At 44.1% G+C, this 21910-nt stretch overlaps 1 protein-coding gene across 8 annotated transcripts in view; it reads left to right on the top strand.

Moving 5' to 3' along the window:
- The first annotated feature begins 755 nt into the window (after positions 1-755).
- Positions 756-21910, top strand: part of ZDHHC14 (zDHHC palmitoyltransferase 14) — a 113221-nt gene continuing 92066 nt past the window's right edge. For 4 of the 8 annotated variants that reach the window (XM_072331476.1, XM_072331473.1, XM_072331477.1 and 1 more), the window contains exon 1: positions 757-2464. In XM_072331476.1, the coding sequence (XP_072187577.1) occupies positions 2214-2464 (251 nt within the window). In that variant the 5' untranslated portion in view covers positions 757-2213. Of the gene's footprint in view, positions 2465-21910 lie in introns of all 8 variants that reach the window. The other 4 variants (XM_072331474.1, XM_072331472.1, XM_072331475.1 and 1 more) reach the window with 3 other exon arrangements.

The raw sequence follows: 21910 nt of genomic DNA, 5'->3' as shown, positions 1-21910 counted from the left end.
TTCCAACTTTCATTATTCACTGATTTCTAAAATGATTCTTTCAGACCAACAAAACGGATGGTGGACTCAGCAGGAGAGTGCCAGGCCACCTGAGATATCAAAGTGATTATCTCCTCCAAGGAAGAGCAAGTATCCATTACTGGTCTATCTATTCCAAAGTTCCTTTGGTATCAGTCAGTGTTTATGGAGAAATAATTAGTTTATTGTAGTAAACTGAAGGGACGAATATGCCACTGTAAAACTAGAAGTTATGAAGACAGAAAACACACCACCTACGTACTAGAATTCCGCTGCATCCTCACATACATCACAACATCCAACCACAAGAGACGCAAGCTGACTGCAATGTGTCCTCGTTCATCTGGAAATCCAACCGGCACGCTCTGTGCTGTGGGAGCGGCAGGGCTGATTCCCACCGGGTCTCCCAAGCTGGTCCACTCTGATCTTGTGAGCTGCAGAACTCTGTGAACGACACGCCCGTTAAACTCGCTAGCGCCGCGCACAGCGGGCGGAGCAGGGGACAGCCCCGTCGCCCTCACCACAGATCGCCGACCGCTCCGCGGCTCCGCCAACGCTCCCGCGGCCGCCGGGCCGCCCCGCCCCCTGCCTCGGGGAGGGCTCGCTCGGCATACTGGGACTTGTAGTCCTTTCTTCGCCCTAATCTTCTACGGAGCCGCTCGGCGGACGGGGGCGGCAAAACTACAACTCCCAGAGGGAGAAACGGGCGCGCCCTGAGCCCGCCCGGGGAAGGAGGGCGTTCCCGTTGGGTCGGGCCGCGTGGGCAGGGCTTCTCGCTGCCTATCGCTCCCCCGCAGAACTCGTTTGCCTTCGGCCCGGGAGCTCGGGCCGGGAGGACGAGACCGGAGCGGACGGCAGGCATCGCCTGGGGCTCGGCGGCGCGCGCCCGTGGCGCTCGCGTGGGCGAGGGGAGGCGAGGGCTGAAAGGGCCGCTGGGAGCGGGCCCGCTGCGCGGGGACTCGGCCACCCTGCGGGCGCGAGGAGCGGGAACCGCCTGCCCCCCGGCCGGGGAGGGGCGGCCTGAGGGCGGCGGGGTGCGCGCCGTGCGGTTCCTGCTCGCCGCTTCCCGCTGGAGATGAGGAGGCGGCCGCCGCTGCCTCCGGGTCTGGCTGCGGGGGATAAGCCTGGGTAAAGGCTCCACCGATATCTTTTAACGGAGGCGGGGGTGAAGCGAGGTCCCGGCGCGCGGAGGGGCTCCGGGCAGGGCGAGGGCCGGGGTCCGGGAGGATGGTAAGGGGCCGGCGGGGTCCCGGCACGGTTCTCGCCCTCCGCCCCTCTGCCGCTCAGCCCCGCCGCCTCCCCGCGTGCGCGGGGCCGAGGCGGCGGCGGCGGGGACCTGTTGTGCCGGGGGAGGCGGGGGCTACGACGGCCGGCGCCGCCCGGGGCGCGGGGCGGGGACGCGGTTCCGTTCGGCGCCGCGGCGGAGAGGGGGGGATGAGGCGCTGCCGCCCGGCTGCCCGGCGGCCGCCCGCCCGGCCCCGGCCCTGAGCCAGCGGCCGCCGCTCCTCCCCGGCCGGAGAGAAGCGCCGGGAGGGAGCTGGAGCAGCGCCGCGCGCGCCGCTTGCTTTTTCTTTCTTTAATGATTTGTTACGCGTGTCTCTTGGGGGAGCGTTTTAGCGGTGGTCATTTTTAGCAGTGAAATCTGCTGCGCGAAGGAGGATTATACCAAATCGCTATGAATGATAGACTCGATTGCTAAACCTTGCCTCGGCCAGCCTCCTGACCCGCGGAGAGAGCTCTCGGGGTGTGCGTGGGAAGGAAGAAACACCCTCCCCTTCGAAAATAAACTCGGAGAAGAAAAAGACCGATCCTTTTTTTCGTAAATTTAAATTTTGGACAGCTAAACTGCTTTATAATTTTCTTTTTCTTTTTTGTTTTTTTCTTTTCTTTTTTTTTTTTTTTTCTTTTTGGTCTCGTTTTGTCATAATTTGCTTTACAAAGTATTCCCCTACGTGATGGTTTTGTAACTGGTGGAGGAAGGAAGGACCCCTCGGAAACGTTTGTGATATGACAGCTTTGGTTCCCGAAGAATTAACCCGTGTGTGCGTAGTGCCCCTATTGCTGCTCTGGTAGCGGAACTCATTTGTTTTAACTGGGACTGGAGGAGAGGGCTGCCTCGGTCAGCAGGAGCCTTGCACAGATTTATATCGCGTGTACTTCTTGGTGGGGTTCTCCCCACACGGTACTCTCTCTTGATGACACCTGGAGGTGGCAGTGGGCCCATGAAAGACTGCGAATACAGTCAGATCAGCACACACAGCTCTTCGTCTCCCATGGAGTCTCCCCATAAGAAAAAAAAGACAGCTCCCAAGAGAAAATGGGAGGTTTTTCCTGGAAGGAACAAATTCTTCTGCAATGGGAGGATCATGATGGCTCGTCAGACTGGAGTCTTCTACCTGACTCTCGTGCTCATCCTGGTCACCAGTGGGCTGTTCTTTGCATTTGAGTAAGTGACATTTAAGTCTTTGTATCTTCACACTTTGTCTGTTATTATTTATCGGCCATCTGAAAGCGGTACGAGGGTGTTTATCCAGATGTCATAGAGGGTGTAAGCTGACATCGGCTAATGTCGATTTATGTAACTGAAAATATCATCCGGTAAGATGCTGAGGGTTACGTGCTGCTCTTCTGCTCTGTAGAAAGCTGGGGTTTGAGGCTGAGCGTGGTAGGGCTCTTGTGCTGCAGATTTCCAGCTCCTGTTGCAGGAGGAGTGTGCAACAACAGGTTTGGGACGTTGAGACATGAGATAGCTTCTTGTCTGTCGCTTGTGCTTCTGAGAATCAAAACTGACAGATAGAAAAATTCTGACCCGTTGTCACAGAGCCAAGTGCAAGAGAAGCAATATCTTTCAGTAGTTCGTAAATGAGTCCGTATTTATTTTTTTCTCTCTTGAATTCATTTAACAGCTTGGGGACAGGATTTCCAGGTTAGCAAGTGAGAGGCAGAGCTGTACAATTCTGTCCATACACAGCTGTCAGCCAGTAGGTAACAGCGTTACTTTCAGTCTGTGGCGATAACAACATGCTGCGAGTTTGATCTCACTGAAACCTTCGTTTGTGTTAGATTTTTAGATTTATTTTGTAAGTAGGCTTCTGGTGTCCTCCTAGGGAGTCTGTCTGTGTTTCTGTGAATCTTCAGCAATCCTTCCCATTTCTGTCAAGTGAACACGCAGCAACAGCAAATCTAAAATGCTGATATTGTTATTTTTTTTGTACATATGTTGGGATGGCATAATTCAGTATGCACAATGATAAAGAATTAGGTACGTGGTATGTGAAATGCCATTCATCTTTTTTGATCCTAAAGCTGAGTGCAAAGGTGCTCCCCCTGCTAAAATACTTGCTGCAAGAATTACTGAATTCCTTTGACTTTACTAGTCCTACTGCAACTGTTAAAACAACTGTAGCTTCGTTTGTGGTTTGTGGCAGGAAAACATGGTGTCTTCTAAAGAACATAGTGATGTTAATAAACTCTAAATTGTGCCAGTTAAACGTGCATCTTCTTAATGAACTAGTAACATTTGAGAAGGTAAAAATGCTCAGCTTGTGACCAAGGGTTAAATGTATATACATGAACTCTGCGGATGAATTGTTTTCTGTGAGTTTTGGATGGCTTTAGAGGGATTTGTTCATTGTAAAACTTCTGCAGGCGTTGTGGAACTTCTTGAGCATCCTTTGAGTAGTTGCAATAACATGGTTGATGTTGTGTACACTTACTGCAAGCGTGCTAACTTTCCTATTTTTAAGTAGGTATCAGGTGTGCTTGCTTGATGTTACTGCAGGAGTGGGTGCTGCTCTCTCTTGTTTGGTGTGGTTGTGCCTCATTTTAGAAACGAGGGCTGACACCTGCCTCTGTGTGCAGTCTGATTGTTGTCAGTGAACCCTCTGAGGGGAAGTTCTGGACTTTGGTAAATACCAGAATGTAAAATTTAAGATCAGAACTGTAATGCTTTATGGTCATGGTTGTAAAACTTAGTTGTTAAACAACTGCTTACAGCTTTTTAATATATGTTTTAACAGTTGGATCCTACAGAGATAAATATTCTCTGCAGTTGCATGACTCAGAACTGTTAATGCAGGAAGAGCTGGTGGCTCACCTGATTTCATTACTGCTGTGGGTTATGCACTCTGCTGGGGTCAAACACCACAACTGTGTCTTAGAGCTTTTTTTGCAGCATAGCTTTATGTGAAGAGCCATGTTTGATGTTAGATTATGGCAGTTTGGTATGAGATTGCCAGTCTTGAAGCACAGACAAATCTTCAACTTGCAACAGCTATGTCGAATTCTCTGTGTGTATGCTCCTCTTGGGTCGTTCTTGCATTACTTGCATTCTCATTTTAAGGAAATGAGTTGAGTGAAGAGAGTATGGCAGTGATACTTAATTTTTGTCGCCATAAGTTAGGCTTGGTCTTTAAGTGGTACTAAAATTATGCCTTGTCCTCTGAAGACTAAATCAAAACCAATCACGCCCACCACCACTCCAGCCTTAAGACTGAGAAGCGTTCAGCATGCTTGTGGTGTTAGAACTAGGACAGGTAGATAACCTCACAAAGGAAAAAGGGAGCTTCTTGTTTAGACAGTGTTATTCTGAATCAGTTTTTAGTCGTATCACTTGTTAGAAGCCTGAGGTTGTTTTTTAGTGATCGGTTGAGAACATCTTGAGTTAAATGTCACTTACATTACTTGACTGATTTGATTAGGAAGCTGCTACTCAGCCAGCGGTCTACAGAATGGGATGGAAATGTGCTTCACTCCTTTGTGTACACGTGGACCCAAGTGATGTCTAAATAGACCTATGCCTTGCTTATCTGAACTGTTAGGTGAAGCTGTCATTGAAGAGAAAGATGCGGTATATATTCCTGGGGTTGATCTTCTTGCTACTATTTGAAGGAGTTATTTTATTCACTTAGGTTTTGGAAACTGGAAAATACATACTGACTTTCAAAGTCATTCTCCATTTGCAAGCAGTGAACGGGGAGAGTAGGAGAGAGGTGAATATGACAGCTTATTTCTGAGGAAGTGTTGTGCTGGTACAAACACTTGATCCTTTATCCTTTTGGCTTTATTTGTTCCTCTAACATCATTTTCACATACCTCTTGTTTCACTCTGACACCCATTCATCCTGAGCTGTCTCATGTGCTTTTGACTCGTTGCCAGGGTAGAAATGCATTTCTCTGAATCAACAAATTGTAGCTTTCCAAAAGCAAGCACACGTAATACATCTTGACCTGTACAGCTTTCGACATGTAACCATGCCTTTGAAATCTTCACGTTTCTTCATGTTTGTGCTTCTGTGCTTTTTTCCTGCTTGCGTTTTTCCAAGCTCCTGCTTTGTTATTTTTATTCCTTTTTCTCTGTTGGTATTTTTCTCAAAGATTCCATGTATGTCACAACTTCTTTCTTTTATCGTTTCACTCTTTTTCATTTTCAAAGAGGTAAGCCAGAATTGCTTTAAAGGAAACCAACAAATAAATAGAAATCTTCCAACATGGCAAGCTTTCAAACTGTTAAAATATAATTGCTGCCCATGCCCCCTTCTGAAGGAAGAGAATGCAAATAAGCAGTTTCATTTGTGTAACTTGTCTCTTAAATGTAATGGGGTACTTTTGGAACCCAACAGAGATGCTGTGCGATTGTGGTACTCCTAAAATATACATGTTTCAAAATGCTCAAGATGAGGCATCGCAATTTGCTTGTCTTCAAATTTAGAGGATGTTATTTTATCTCGAAATTACAATTCCTAACTCTATCAGCATGATGTTTTGTTGTTTTTTTCCCAATTTTGGCTTTTTGTTCTACTCCCCCTTGCCTTGTGCCACTAAACAGTGGCGCATTTTTATAGGAAACTAATTGGTGCTCATGTGGAAGTATCTGTATGACCAGCTTGGAAAACGAGTTCATTTCCCTAGAGCAATGGCAACATCAGTAACCGAAGGGCAGATAGTACTGCTGTGCCAGGCCCATCCAACCACTGTATTTACATTTATGTAAAGTCCTTTTTTGGTGCAATAAAAGCAGGTGAAATTAAGGCACTTCATATTCACTGCTTTTATTCAGGTAGGTGTGTGTACTTGCAGCAAGAGGGAAGAACCCATCATACTTGGGGTCACTTGGGATACTTATTTTATTAGAGTGAAGCAAAATGGAGGCTGAGTGGCCTATTTCATACAGTAGGGTGTGTAAAACAGACATCTTATTGAATGGCAGATATCGTCTGGATGCAGAAACTTGATGAGTTTGGAGCTGCAGTAGATGGGCTTTGCTTCCGGAAGCACCCCTGGCTGCCAGCACAGCTCCTTTGTAGAGCAGGCACAGGAGGGAACATGCCCATCCCCAGGCTGCTTCATTTGAAGTTTGCAGTCACAGGTGGATGTAAGTGAAGATGCCGTTCAGGCACAGTCAGGTTTTCTCCTGTCAGCTCGGTTGCAGGGTCAGTAGTTCTGGGAGGAGGCTAGAGCAGATGGCTGGGTGCCGGCAGGGCTAAGGCAGCGTGTCATGGTTTTGTGCTGTCAATATTCTACATCATGACATCATGTGCGGTATGAACTGTTTTGGTGGTATAAGAAAGTGTAATAGAGGGTATGTGGAAGTGTAACAGAGGGTATGTGGAAGTGTGGAAGGTTCATGCTCCAGATCTGTGGAATGGCAGCATCCCGAGTACTCAGCCCTTGGAGGAAACTACATATCCCAGGGGACAACGCGGCCAGAGATGAATCACCAGAGGAGGAGGACACACATATAATCTCGCTCCCAGGCTGGAACGTCTCTCTTTTTTCGCCCTGTCTATCGCTTTGGAGCGCTCCATCCCTGCTGTCTCGCTCTATCAGCAACGTTCCAGCCTGTCGCCTAGAGATTGCAGTAGGCCCCCGGTTCTCCGGGACTCTTTTTCTCTCTTTCTTTTTCTCTGCCTTGTTTGATATAGTAGTTGTAGTTATATTGTATCATATTGTGTCTCGTATTTAGTAAAATAAGTTCTTTCCTTAGATTGCTGCCGTTGTTTTTGTTCATTTCTCCCCTTCTAGGGGCAGCAGCCTCTATCACGGGTAAATCTAGATAACCCGATTACACAGCGCCTCTCTCTTCTCTGTAAATGTGAGCCAGAGCCCCATCACTTCTGATATAATGTGACGCTTGCACTGATTCAACCAACTAGAGATTTTCTGAGCTAGTTAAAACTTGATTTTTGTAAGCATTTGTGTAATGGCACCGTTTTCCCAAAGACAGATGCTGGAAAATTATTTAAACTGAGATTGAGCGTGTGCATATGTGTGTACAAATCATTGCTTCCTATCTGCTCGTATGGTTGCTGGCAACCTCTCTCAGGCCTCCCACTTTGAAAGCCAGTGTGAGTGGAGGACATCCGTGAGTCACGCTTTCTGATGCGCTGTAGATAGTTCAATATTGAATTTCTATAGCACATGCTATGGTAAAGTGGTGCCACTTGCTGCTGCTCTCTGTGATGAGCCTCAGTGTGTAAACACTGATGTTAGCAAGCTGAGTGCTTTCACCAGGGTGTCCATGAGCAGGCTTTCTGCTCTTAAGAGGTGAATTCTTAGTGTGAAGTTGTATTCCAAGGAGGCAGAATGTCTTACATCTCATAACCCCCCTTTATTTCTCTTCCTCTGCTTCTAAGATGAGTAGGTTACTCGCATCCTATGATGACCATGTCCTTCAATTGAGTGTTGCTGCGTGTTACTGATAGTGATTTCAGCTGTTAAGGTGACTGTAAGTTTGCAGAGCACTTCCTGATGAAGATGCCAAAATGGATTTAAAGTGAAAACTGACATAAATTAAAATGACTGTTCAGTGGAAAACTCCATCCTTTCCTCTATGGAAGGCAGTAGGTGCTTTATAGTGCATAGTGGCGAGTTTTCCCCTACTTCTTTTTTTTCTCCTAGTTCTTTTTATTGTTCTTATTATTATTATTATTAAAAATTGTTAAAATGCAAACAGATCAATATCTGTTTCTCCCTTTGCCATGTTAGTGAAAAAGATGAAAAAGAAATGTAATAAACCTAATCTTTTGGGTTAATTTCTTTTACTTAGTGTGTATATATGTATATATCTACCAAATGATATGGCACATTCATAATGCATTCTGACCAGATGTTGTTTATTCTTCATGCTTAATTTACCATGAAAACGTTACCTGTCAGAATCAAATATCTTTCAGAACTAAGGTGTATTTAATACTTGTTTTCCTTGGCAAGTGACTTTCCTTTCCTTGGCCACAAGGAGCTTCCTCAGTTGTTGTGTTTCTCATGGATCTGTGCAAGTATATTCCCTGTAGTTTCTCCCTGCCAAAAGTGAGCGGTTCTGTTCTAGCCTGTCTTAGAGCAGCACTTCACTGAGCAGGTATGTTTGTTTAAGCTTTTAAATCTGCTTTGAATTAATTAAATGATATAAACCAAAATCCTTTTACCCAGAAAAGCACTAACAGCGTTTGATATTAGGTCACGCACTTCTGTGTTTCAAGGCTCGGTCTTCTTATCTGGAAGTGGAAAATTATTCTTCATTTTTTCAGACTAAGATTTGGTGAGGATAACCAAAGGATAACCTCTCCTATTTTTGAAAGTTGTACCTTTAGTTCCTCTGAAACTGCAGAGGCATTTTATGGTTTTATAACACTTTAAATACTTTTCCATAAAGTGAAGTGTTACCCTTTTTTTTTTTTTTTTGCACTCTTTGGATGACCTCTTGCTGTACCGTGGAGAAATCAAACTTTAAAAGACCAAAAATTATGTTTAAGGCACTTTAAGGTGGTACTTTCTTTCTCAATTGCAGTTCTACTTGCATTTAAGCTTCGTCTTCTCTGCTTTCTTTTCCCCCCACACACTTTGTGGGAGTGGAAGGATGCGAAAATAGAAAGTATAACTGTGTGTAGGAAGTGATGTTGGCTGTGAAGATGGAACGTACCCTAAGGACCCTGGGGAACTCTATGGTTTGGGATTGTTCGTGTATGTGCATCTGTGGTGTAAAATGGGAAGGTTTGTGGTCCTTTTATGCCTGATGCCATTTTTCCTCCACAGTGGCCTGATGGCGGATAGTGCGCTGCTCCTGTTGTAGCTGTTTGATTACTGTAAAGAGCTGTGAATTCTCTCCTTTGATTCTTGATACCTATTCCAGAGTGATGAGCAGGTGACTTCAAAGGTTTAGTTAATTTCCTTACATTTAAACATGGTGTGGAAATACTAAGTCACAGCCTGAAACAGTGATTGAGCACCTGGCAGGGCCAACCCAGCCAGCTCAGGTGCATGCAATGCCCCTGAGTGACTGGAAGGGGTAGGGGAAGTCAGGATCCAACCCTTCCCAGACCTCATTTAAAGGCCTGCAGTGGAGGTGAGGGTATCTCTTGCTGGAGATCCCTGCCAATCTGAGGCCTTCGAGGGGTAAGCAGCTCTTTACCTTCATTTCTGCACCTGTGGTTGCTGCTTTTGGGCTTGTTCTCATGTGCTGTAGCACATGAGAAGACTTTGCCACCCTGCTAATAAAATTCCATGATAGCTTTACACGTCTTTAAGTCTCTGTTGCTGGTGGATAATATTTCTATTCATTTTCAGCCTTCAGACTGTGAGATTAGTTATGTTTGATGAAAATCTCTCTCATTCTTTTCAATTTGAGGTTCTTGTCAGCATAATCTGTTTGGTTTGCCTGATTTGTTTTGGTTTTCTCTGAGCAGGAGCTGTTGCCCCTTTATGTTAACAAATGTGTTGAAAAGGTATAAAACACATCTTCTAGAGGCTAAAATGGGGGGGGTCAGGTTAGGTTTACATTATTGGAAAAACTTCTCCAAAATGCTTCTTGAAAGTAGCTTCTTGGGAATAATAATATTTTCAGTGTTCTTTTACTTGTTTTTAAGTTTGGACTCACGGTTGGGAAAATATCTGCAGTGCTACATGATTTATTTTATGTAATAGATGTGTTACGTTACTATTTTGTGAATATTCTTTCTGTTTTGTATGAAATGCTATACATGATTAGCTTGCCTTTGGTTGACTAAGAAGTTATCTTTTAGAATGAGAAGGTATTAGGACTAGAACGAAACTGTTCCTTTCACCCCTTTTTTGAGCAGAAAAAAGAAATTGTTAATGTCTGAGCTTAGTTGTAGATTCCATACAAACTGACATGAAATTCAAACAGGACACTTTAAAACATAAATACCCTTCTAACGACTAAGTTATAGCTTTCAGGTAGTTAGCGTATAAGCAGGGCCTTTTAATGTTCCCTTTTGTACAGTAAGGGTCTATATTGTAGCACAGCTTTAAACTGTTAGCCTGATCGTCCAGATGTGAGCAAGTAATAATGAAAAACTGAAGATGACTTCAGTGGAAAGTTGAGAATATTTTTAACTTTCTTAGCAACGTGATTGTTTCAAAATAGTTAAGAAGTAATGAACAGCAACAAAAAAGAACTCCCACCAAAAACTGGCTTGAAATACTGGGACATTAAGAATGCTTAAAAATGTAATATTAACATAATCTAGGAAATTTGTTACCCTGATTGATGGCTATTTAAGTGAGGCTGTGGTACTTGATGCTCACTGATGTTCCAGGCTGCCTATGAGGATTTGTGCATGACAGTGCTGCTCATCTTTCTTCTACTGAAGCTGATGGAAAAATCCCCTGAAGTCAGATAGAATGGCTGAAGTTTTATTAAACTTAGAAAAGATCGGCTGTAGTTATACAGAGCTTAATACAAAAAAAAAAAAAAAGGCACTGTAAAGTGGTTGAACTCTTTACAAATCAAAAAGATGGAGATGGAGCCTACATTTAATGGCCAAAACCAATTTGCTTTATATTTTTCATGTTGTTCAAATATTAAAGGTTATTAGCATAAAAATTCAGTGCACTTCTCAGTCCAAATAATCAGATGGAAAACAAAGCATTTTGCACTTTCAGTTTTGTTCTAGACAACCTATTCCTTACTCAGTTGTAGTATTCGTACTGGAAGAAGCTTTGATCACCTGGAGATCCTGTTTGTACTACTGTCATTAGGCAAAGGGTGCTCCATCTAAGCACTGAGATGCCTGACCATGGGATTTCAACAATGCGCAGCGCTGTGTGTTTTGCCCAGTTTGATTGCATCACTCCAACTGCTGGGGTGATGGTGAGCGGTAGGGCTATATGAATATTTGGCTTCTGGGTTTGTGATTGCTTCCTTTTCATTAGTGTCTACAGGGTTTATTCACGTTATTGTGGGATGGTGGCTAATGAGGTCTTACATAATGAGCTTGGCTAATGAGATCACAGCTGTTTTTGTTTTCCACTCCTGCCCTCCTCTTAAGTTGGTTACTGCAATGAATACCACTAGCACGCATTTGTTGTGATGAAGGTGCAGTTAGCTTCGCTTCTAATTTAAGTTTTACTCTTTTAATGAAAATACTTTGCAAAGCAGGGAATTCAACAGAATACTGAGAATTAACTTGAAAACCGAGAAGTAAAGACATAAGCAAAATGTGAGTTTCATGTTAAATGCAGTTAAGTTACATTGTCTGCATTGAGTTTATATACTTGATGCAGTAGATGTAGGTTTTCTTTTTTTAGTATATGCTTATGTGTATCTATATACATATGTCCGTGAGAATGGAAAAGTAGGAAAAAGATGTATGGGTGCTTGTTATTATTTTAGTATAGTCACTCAGGATATTACTAGGAGTTGTGAATGTAGATTAAACAACATTGGCAGAAGGTTGAACTTGGTAGTTGTGTTTTCATGTTCCATTAGAAAAGTAACAGAAATGAGACTGTATAAAACTTTCATTTCTGATTGCAATAAATTTTACGTACCTTCCTGGCTGATATACAGGAAGCTCAGAGGATAGCAGGACTGCTTGCGTGTGTTCAGTAAGCCTGCTGGTTGTGAATGGTACTACCTAAGGACAAAAGCAAGCATGAGATTGTACTGCAGTTGTGCTGGTGTGCTTATTTGTGCTCATGATGTGGGTTTTCATGATGTAACTGTGAGTGTTTTTCTTAGTAAATGATGTCTTGTTGACAAAAAGGTCATTGTAGTGTGGAAGAGTTAAACTTTTATCTCAGTTGGAACTATATGGAGCAGTTAAAAGCACACAAAAAAAGAAAAAGCTATAGAGTGGTGATGACTTGCATCTGTATTGCAATTCTGTAATTTTCTTGCGTATATGGGTTATTCAGGACTGCTGCTGGTAATGCATCTATATAGCGACAAAATACAACTTCTAAGATACTTCAGTGTTGGACAGGATTTGAACTCTCTCCTGCACTCAGTATGCACTGTGTGTGACCATTGCCACTGGCACATAAAGAAATGCTTTAAGGATTGGCGTGTGCTGTGTGAAGAGTGTATTCACTTCTGGTTGTCTTGTTGTGTTACTTTGGAGTAAAAGGGGGCTCAGGGATATTATTGTTGTGTAAGTAGCTGACTGTAGGAGGAGTTAAACAAAAAAAAAAAATCCACCAAGAGAAAAACATGAGTAGTTTTTTTTTGTTTGGTGGTGTATGGGAGATTGGTAATCACAGCCTGAACCTCTGATTAATCAGCTGAGGCAAGTATGGGGTCAGCTGTGGGAGCACAGGTGAGAGTGATGTAGCTGTGCTCCCGGAAGGGGTGGAGCTTGACTCCATCCCCTCTGAGACCTCATTTAAGGGCTGACTCCCACTGGAGCAGTATCTCTTGGAGATCGCTCACCAGGGAGGACTGCCTCAGCTGCTTCAGTCAAGGCACCACCGTTGGTGAGTTTTCCCTTTACTTATTCACTTGTATACCTTCTGTACATTTTGTTTCCATCTGTACATTTAAAACCAATACATTTGGCGAGCCAGGCAGGAGCCTGTAAATATCGGAAAAAAAAAAAAATGTCTTTCCTGTGGAATGTGTTTAGCTGGTTCAAGGGGGAGAAGATCACCCCCTTAGGGAAAATCCTCCCTGGACAAATACCAGGGTTTGAGGCGTCCCCATATTTTCAATTAGCGACGATTATCGAACAATGGGGGCCCTTACGGGTGACGGGCAATATGTCCCCTTACCATCTAACTGAATACTTTCAGGGGTTGCAAAAAGATATTTTGACAACCAAAGAAAGGCAAATGGCTGCATCCATGGCTGCTTGGCCTTTATTGAATGCTTTAAATCAGGCAGAGGTTAAATCAGATAAGATTGAACATGAAAATCAATTATTAAAAGCCCGCATTGAAAAATTGGAGGGCGAAATTAATCTATTAACGGGGAAAAATTCATCATTTTTTTCAAACACCCCCCAAATTAGATATATTACAATGGATGATAGTAAGGATCCTGAAACATCGGATCAAACTAAGGTCACTAAATCTGACCTAGAAGAGCCACTTAAGACGGACTTATTAGAAGTCCGCCCTATGATAACCCAAAAAACAAAAAAAGTCCAGGAGCGACCAGCAGGGGTGCCTCCTGATCAATGGACCCCTGCTGACTCCTATTTACACGTAACAGCACGTCCATATACGCCCACCGAACTTATGGATCTAGTACAGCGCTTCAGGCAAAGACCAAGGGAAAGTGTCCCAGCCTGGCTGTTACGATTATGGGACTCGGGAGCAGAAAGTGTAATAGTTAGCGGCTCCGAGGTATCTAAACTAGCAACTATAACAGTCCATCCTGCCCTGAGGCAGAGATTGTACTCAGGGTCCCAGTTCCCTGAAGAGAATCATTCGATCGTAGATTGGATAATGGCTGCCTGCCGTATGGTATGGTCAAATAAAACAGACATGCCAATACATACAGGAATGTGGTCTTCTATGGAAGACCTACAAAATTATATCCGGGAACTAGGCATGCGAGAGGCTGTCTATGAAGATGTATCTGTTAGTCCGGACATGGTGAAGTTTTCCGCGGGAATGAGGGACCTAATCTTACAACAGGCTCCCTCACATATGTATGGAACATTGGTTTCTATATTGAATCCTCTAGTGGCCGCAGAGGCAGCAGTCCAGCATGCTGCCCAATTGGTAGCGGACCTGGGGGAAACGGAGCGCCTAAGAACCAAGCGCAATATTAGAGTAATTGAAGATCCTGAAGTTTTTCCAATAGCCCGAGCCAGGAGATCGGCTCCACGAACCCCTCGGGCGGGACCCATTAGGGTGTCCCGAAAACAAATGTTTAATGATCTACTCCGAGCAGGTGTTCAATTTGCCAAAATTGATGGGCAGCCCAATCACGTTCTGCTTCAGTTGTGGAAACAGCTGAAGGATGAACAAAAATTTCAAAACCGCCCCAAAAGACCGGGGATAAGGCTTATAGAACGACGACCAACAACAGTTTGGAATCTAGAAGACTTTATCGTGCCAAATAGGAAAAAGAGGCCACCTCAGGTGCCTCGGGTCACAGTACCAGAGGCATCAGAGGTAAAAGACCTGAATCTGGCCCAGTTTATGGCGTGATGAGGGACGTCAGTCACCCTAGGGCCTCTAGACGGGACCGGAGGCCCTATGTGGAATTGACAATATATTGGTCCCGAGAAAATGTGCAGAAGGTTATGGCCCTCGTTGATACGGGGGCGGAAACATCTATAATTTATGGAGACCCAACAAAATTCAGAGGGAACAAAGTAATGATTGGAGGCTTTGGGGGACAGACCGTTCCAGTCACCCAAACTTGGGTAAAATTGGGGGTCGGGCGCCTCCCACCACGGGAGTACAAGGTATCTATTGCTCCAATTCCGGAGTACATATTGGGAATTGATATCTTGTGGGGTCTGGCTCTCCACACAACAGTGGGAGAGTTCCGGTTGCGGCAGAGATGCATTAGTATCCGGGCAATTCAGACAATATTGAGAGGCCATGCAAAACATGAGCCTATTTGTCTGCCCAAGCCACGTCGGATTACTAATGTAAAACAGTACAGACTCCCAGGTGGGCAGGATGAAATAACAAAAACAGTGCAGGAATTAGAAAGAGTGGGTATTATAAGGCCTGCACATAGCCCGTACAACTCCCCAATATGGCCAGTGCGAAAATCGGATGGAACATGGAGGATGACAGTGGATTACAGGGAATTAAACAAGGTCACGCCGCCCGTTCATGCAGCCGTACCCAATATTGCCTCCCTAATGGACACACTAAGTAGAGAAATTAAAACGTATCACTGTGTCCTAGACTTAGCGAATGCATTCTTCAGTATTCCGATTAGTGAAGAATCACAAGACCAGTTTGCATTCACATGGGAAGGCAGGCAGTGGACTTTTCAGGTTCTGCCGCAAGGGTACGTGCATTCACCTACTTTTTGTCATAATTTGGTGGCGCGTGATCTGGCTAAGTGGCAGAAGCCACATAATGTAAATTTATATCATTATATTGATGACCTCCTGTTAACGTCCGATTCATTAGAGGCGGTGAGACAAGCAGCAGATTTATTGATAGCTTATCTGCAAAAGAGAGGGTGGGCTATAAACCCACAGAAGGTGCAAGGTCCGGGGCTATCTGTAAAATTCCTGGGAGTAATTTGGTCCGGAAAAACCAAAGTACTACCCAGTGCAGTAGTGGATAAAGTCCAAGCGTTCCCAGTCCCTACAACATCGAAACAGCTACAAGAGTTCTTAGGTATATTAGGGTATTGGCGCTCCTTTATACCTCACTTAGCTCAGTTGTTGAGGCCATTGTATAAGCTTACCAAGAAGGGTCAATCGTGGAACTGGGGGAAGGTAGAACAAGATGCTTTCCAACAGGCAAAGCTGGCAGTTAAACAAGCCCAGGCATTGGGTATATTTGATCCGACCCTCCCAGCTGAACTAGACGTTCATGTTACCCAGGATGGTTTTGGCTGGGGCCTGTGGCAACGCCAGAGTTCTGTTCGAACCCCCATTGGATTCTGGTCTCAGGTTTGGCACGGAGCAGAAGAAAGATACAGCATGATTGAAAAACAGTTATTGGCTGCCTATTCAGCGTTACAAGCGGTAGAGCCAATAACGCAAACAGCAGAGGTTATAGTTAAAACTACATTACCGATCCAGGGGTGGGTAAGAGATCTAACTCACCTTCCTAAGACAGGGGTGGCCCAAACACAGGACGGTATGTGTCTACCATGTCTCTGGTCATCAACCCCTGCAGTCACCAGGAAACGATGAAGCGGACACACTGGCCCGAGTTCGATGGATTGGGAATTCACAATCCGAAAATATTGCCCGATGGTTACATCAGAAGCTACGGCATGCTGGACAAAAGATAATGTGGGCAGCTGCTAAAGCATGGGGGCTGCCTGTACAGCTATCTGATATCGTCCAAGCATGTCAGGACTGTGACGCTTGCTCGAAGATGAGACCAAGACCGTTGCCTGAAACAACATCCCACATTGCTAGAGGATATAGTCCTCTTCAGAGATGGCAGGTTGATTACATTGGGCCCCTCCCTCGGTCTGAGGGGGCGAGATATGCCCTGACCTGCGTTGATACTGTAAGTGGACTGCTGCAAGCCTATCCCGTACCAAAGGCAAATCAAGCATATACAATTAAGGCACTCACTAAACTGATGTCTGCATATGGGACACCTCAAGTCATCGAGAGCGACCAAGGGACTCACTTTACTGGAGCGATGATACAGCGCTGGGCAGAAGAGAACAACATTGAATGGCGATTCCATCTGCCATATAATCCAACAGGGGCAGGCCTTATTGAACGCTACAATGGTATTCTTAAGGCTGCCCTGAAGACAGACTCCCAGTCCCTGCAGGGGTGGACAAAAAGATTATACGAAACCCTGCGGGACTTGAACGAAAGACCTCGGGATGGCAGACCCAGTGCTCTGAAAATGTTACACACTATATGGGCCTCCCCTCTTAGGATTCAAATTACAGGTGCTGATAATGAGGTAAAACCGCAGGTTGGTAATGACAATAATCTTCTGCTCCCTGCCCCTGAGAATCTAAAACCAGGAATCCATAAGATAAATTGGCCCTGGAAGGTGCAAGTAGGACCCAAGTGGTGTGGCCTACTTGCACCTTGGGGGAGACTATTGGAGGTGGGAGGTTCAGTTACCCCCTCGGTGATAGGTACATGGCCTACTGACATCGTGGTCAATACTCCGGTCTTTATTGCTAAAGGGACACCCATCATGTCCCTATGGCAGATCAGGACTCCTCCTCTGGTGCCAGATATAGTCATACAGCCACAGATATCTGGCCAGAGGGTATGGTATCGGAGGCCGGGACATAATCCGGTGCGAGCAGAAGTATTGACCCAAGACAAGAATACGGCCTGTATCTTGCCCTGGAGGGCAGACCTTCCTCTTCTGGTACCCTTGAAACATCTGTATTACTCTCCCTAAGATTCTAAGCCTCTAGGACCATCAGAGAACAATTTGTGTGGACTGATGAAACGCAAATGGACCTGCACCTCGAGATGGCTTGTCTCCAGTAACATCTATCAAGCACTGGCCCACGGAAGATCGTGAATACCCATCCAATCATCATTTGAATAACATCAGCATTCGGTGCGACGGGAAATTGTATCAGCGTCGCGTTGGGTCTCTGTGATAAGGGAAAACTCACCTAATCATTGGTTCACGCTGTGAAGGGGTGGAGTGTATGGGAGATTGGTAATCACAGCCTGAACCTCTGATTAATCAGCTGAGGCAAGTATGGGGTCAGCTGTGGGAGCACAGGTGAGAGTGATGTAGCTGTGCTCCCGGAAGGGGTGGAGCTTGACTCCATCCCCTCTGAGACCTCATTTAAGGGCTGACTCCCACTGGAGCAGTATCTCTTGGAGATCGCTCACCAGGGAGGACTGCCTCAGCTGCTTCAGTCAAGGCACCACCATTGGTGAGTTTTCCCTTTACTTATTCACTTGTATACCTTCTGTACATTTTGTTTCCATCTGTACATTTAAAACCAATACAGGTGGGTAGCTTCAGTGGTTTTTGTGTTGTTTTTTGTTTGTTTTTTTTTTTTTTATGTTGCTGTTTTTGTGTTTGCAGACTCTGAGCATGGCAGCTTAAACCAATGTGCCACAACCCTGAGGAGCCTCCACCATGCTTTGAGCAGGGAGATTGGAGTGGGCAATCTCCAGGGGTTAGTTCCCACCTCAACCATTCTATCATCAGTGATCATTCTGAGCATGCCTTCTTACAAGACAGCAGAATATATATGTAGGAAGATAATTTTAATCATGTTTTAGTGGCCCACTTACTGCATGCTTGCTTCAAGAGATCTTACTTAAGCATTATATTGTCTTAAGATCTGCTTAAATTTTGTGATCTTCTCCTGTCTAACCTCTCTAGTCACTTGCTGGCTTTCTCTGGCCTCACAGTGTGGTTGCTATGGAAGAGGTAGGGAGGCAGTATAGGCGAAGATTAAATGTAGTGGTTTTTACCTTTGTCTTGAGAGGGGGATACATGCACAGATTTCTTCCTATGAGTAACTGTGACTTATATTGCATTTGCAGTATCATTGTGAGTTATTGTGCAGCTGTGTAGAATGGAGTCTTTCTCCTTGTGCTTGGGCAGGGTCAAAAAGTTGTTCCCATTCTGCACGTTCAGCATCTTCCTTGAGCCTGCTGCTGAACTGCTGCAGCTTCAGATTGTCTTGCACCTTAAGAGATACCGTACTCTAGCTTCTGTAGTCTTAGACAGAAAAGGTCAAATGGTTTGTCTGAAAAGCTGTGGTTTTGTTATCATTGGGAAGGGATACCACCTTATATGCCAGGTTATTCCAAACTCCCTTTAAACACGGATTTGCTTGAAAAAGAGTAAATAATTGTAGTAAGGCAGGTATCCATTTCTGCATTACAAAGTGGGAGTAAATTTAGAAGAGGAGAAAATGTAAATGAAGCAGTACGTGTTTGATTTTGGTGCAATACATCTGAACCTCTGCATCCCGAAGCCAAAGGCATATCTCTCTATACCATGTACTGAACTACTTTTTTTTTCCAAAGTGAACTTCATGCTTGTAGGCATGTCTGCATTTTTTATTTTTTTTTATGGGCATAGGGTTGCTTGCATTCTTATCACTTTTGAATTCAAGCAAAATTTTAGAGCACATTCCTGTTTAACAGATTCAGTTGCAGTGAGACCAGTCTAATGATCATAGCTTGCTGAAAAAGGATGGAGCTGCCTCTTCCTTTTTCCCAGACCTTAGTTGTTTCGCTTGCCTGATTCTGCTCTTAACCCCGCCCAGCAGTGAACCAGTTCAGGGAGTTCCCTTCTTGCAGAAAACTGCTCGGTCTCTTCTGCCTACACAAAGAAAAGCTGTCTGCTGGTTTATGACCCTGAGTTGACACCCTGAAAAGTCAGAAGCACGTTATTCCTAGTGCAGGGAAGTGGGGAAGTGAGAAGGATGAGATTGCCAAATCACCTTAGCTGTGGTTTGCAACTGTACCCCGTCCTGAGGAACCTTGTTGTTTAGTCCTGGTTTGTTATTTGGCATCTGTGAGAGTGCAAACATCACCTCTCTAGGCTGTTAGTTGTCTATAGTCTGTAGAGACTGTAAGAGTTTTGACATCTTAACTGCATTTTACTTTTGAAGGAGACTGAAGCATAGTGCAATTCATGTTTGTTAACTGTCTTTTAAATAGCGCACTAAGAGTTTTTTAGTTGTTTACATCTTATTTCTATTTTTTTTTTCTCTAAAATAACCATTATACTCAATTCTGTAGCACAACACAGAGGCAGTAACTGATAAGATTCTTCTTGCATCCATGTCTGTGTAGCCTTCCAATTCAGTTCCCCGCAGCCAGACTGTGGTGCCAGTGTATTGCCTCGCTTCAATAAGAGAACTTAAGGAAAAAGCTCCCAGAGAGCTTCACCTGCTTTTGTGTGAGAATAGCTGAGTTAGCTACATGTATACTACACTGAAGAAGGAAAGGAGTATTCTCGTAATCCTTGCAATTTCTGCCACGCTTCAGCTGTGATGGCAGTTTCCCCGGGTTATTCGCTTGTTTCTTCGTAGTCCCATTCAGCCGCATACTTGGATGTTTTATGTTTTCTTTGGTGCTGTAAATGTTGTAAGTTTCAGCGTAGTAGGATACGGGGAGAATTATAAAGCAGTTAATGGAAAACTGAGTGGTTTGCTTGCAAGAGACAGTTGGAGTGGATGTCTCTATTCAACATATGATAAAAGAATTGGCCTTTAAAATTCTATGGTTAGGTAAGACACCTAAAACTAATCAGAGCAGAAGGAATTGTCTTCCTTCAGAGCTGAAGACCGGAAAGGAGCTGCGTACTGAAATGTGACAGAGATGAATCTAATTCATTATAAGACCTTGAGAGGATAATCATTCTTCTACAAGGCATGACACTAAGAAGGCTCTCTTTTCTTTAGCTTAGACTGGAGAGGCTGAAGTATTCTAGTCACCACTGTGAGCGTTCACATTCAAAGTAAAAGATGTTTTTGCTCTGACATAATAAGCCATAGACTCTTTGACTACATTGCACATTGGTTTTTAATGCCATTGGTTGGAAGCAGGAATGTTGTTTCCAATACTTGAGTAAATTGGAACAAGTGTGCTGGGGCAGAAAGGCATTTCAGAGGAAAGTGTGTAGAGATTGAGTGGGATAAGAATTTTGTTTTTTTTGTTCAGCTTGCACTCAAGGAGTTTGGGAAACAGGCAGTTGGCTGTGAAGGAGGAAAAACAGCCTGATACCAGAGAGGCAGCTGACGGGTTTGGATCTTAGTAGGTGAAACTGTTATGTGCCAACATCCAATTTGACTGAAAGAAAGATAAACATGCCCTTCCCAATACACATACCTTTCTGTTATTACCTCCTAGAAAACTTTAACTAACAGTCTGAGTTGCTAAATGGTAAACTGGAGATGCAGTATTGCCTAGTGGTTGTGTATTCTTGGGAAAAGTAAGCTTATTTTCTGTTCTGAAACATCTTTTCTGAACAGTTGTTGGTGCTAGTCCTTGTTACAGCAAAGAAATGCTATTTGTGGAAGGAGAATGTGAGTTCATCACTTCTTAAGTCTATGCAAAGAAATTAATTGAAGCGACATCTGTTGCAAAGGTATTTCATTGTCAAAATAAGCTGTTAAGTTGCACTTAATTACAAGTATTCTTTGACCACAAAATAAAGGTCAAAGACTTGGGGAGCATGGAAATTTGCCCCTGAGCTTGATCTCTACTGCTAAGTGTTGTGTTATGCTTCCAGAATGAATACATCTCTAGTCCAGCTATGCTTGCTTTCATATTCTGAATAATGAGAAGTGTGAAACAATTTCTGAAGATTTTTCAGTGCAAGGAGAAAACTTTGAAGGGAAAAAGTAAGTAGTGGGCAGAAACTGAAGTGTCTGCTGTTGTGTTTGCTTCTGGAAACTAATTGCAGTTACTCCAGGGACAGGTGCACGTCTATAAGGAAACTCATAATAACTTTTGGCATACATATGGGCTTTTTTAGTTATTACCAATATATCCAGTACTGTTGGACTGTGCAGGAGGATAATTCAATTATACAGCACCCTGAAATGCTAATATATATTGTAACCTACCAACACTTCATTAGGTAGAGGCTGAAAATGAAAAATCAATATGTAGATAATAGACTTGTGCATAAGAAAGAAGACATTACCATAAGATACAAATGAAGAATCAGTCAAAAGCTAATATATCAATGGGGAAAACAAAATGTTTCCAAAGTAATGCCTGAATGCAACCTCTCTGGTACTCATTATAGTGTAGAAAGTGTCTCAGTAAAGGAGTGTAGGCTTACAGTTTGTAAGATTAAGTGAAAGATTTTTTTGTTACTGTTTGATATTGATTGATATCAATGGGCACCTCAGCACAAGAAGGACATGGAGGTACTGGAGCAGGTCCAGAGAAGGGCAACGAGGCTCGTTAAGGGCTTGGAAAATCAGCCCTATGAGGAGAGACTAAGGAAGCTGGGGCTGTTTAGTCTGAGGAAGAGGAGGCTGAGGGGAGACCTTATTGCTGTCTTCCAGTACCTGAAAGGTTCT

This window comes from Excalfactoria chinensis, chromosome 3, assembly GCF_039878825.1.
Source record: "Excalfactoria chinensis isolate bCotChi1 chromosome 3, bCotChi1.hap2, whole genome shotgun sequence".
Classification (NCBI taxonomy): Eukaryota; Metazoa; Chordata; class Aves; order Galliformes; family Phasianidae; genus Excalfactoria; species Excalfactoria chinensis.
Note: the sequence above shows the minus strand (reverse complement) of the source record. Positions and strands in the feature narration are given on the sequence as shown.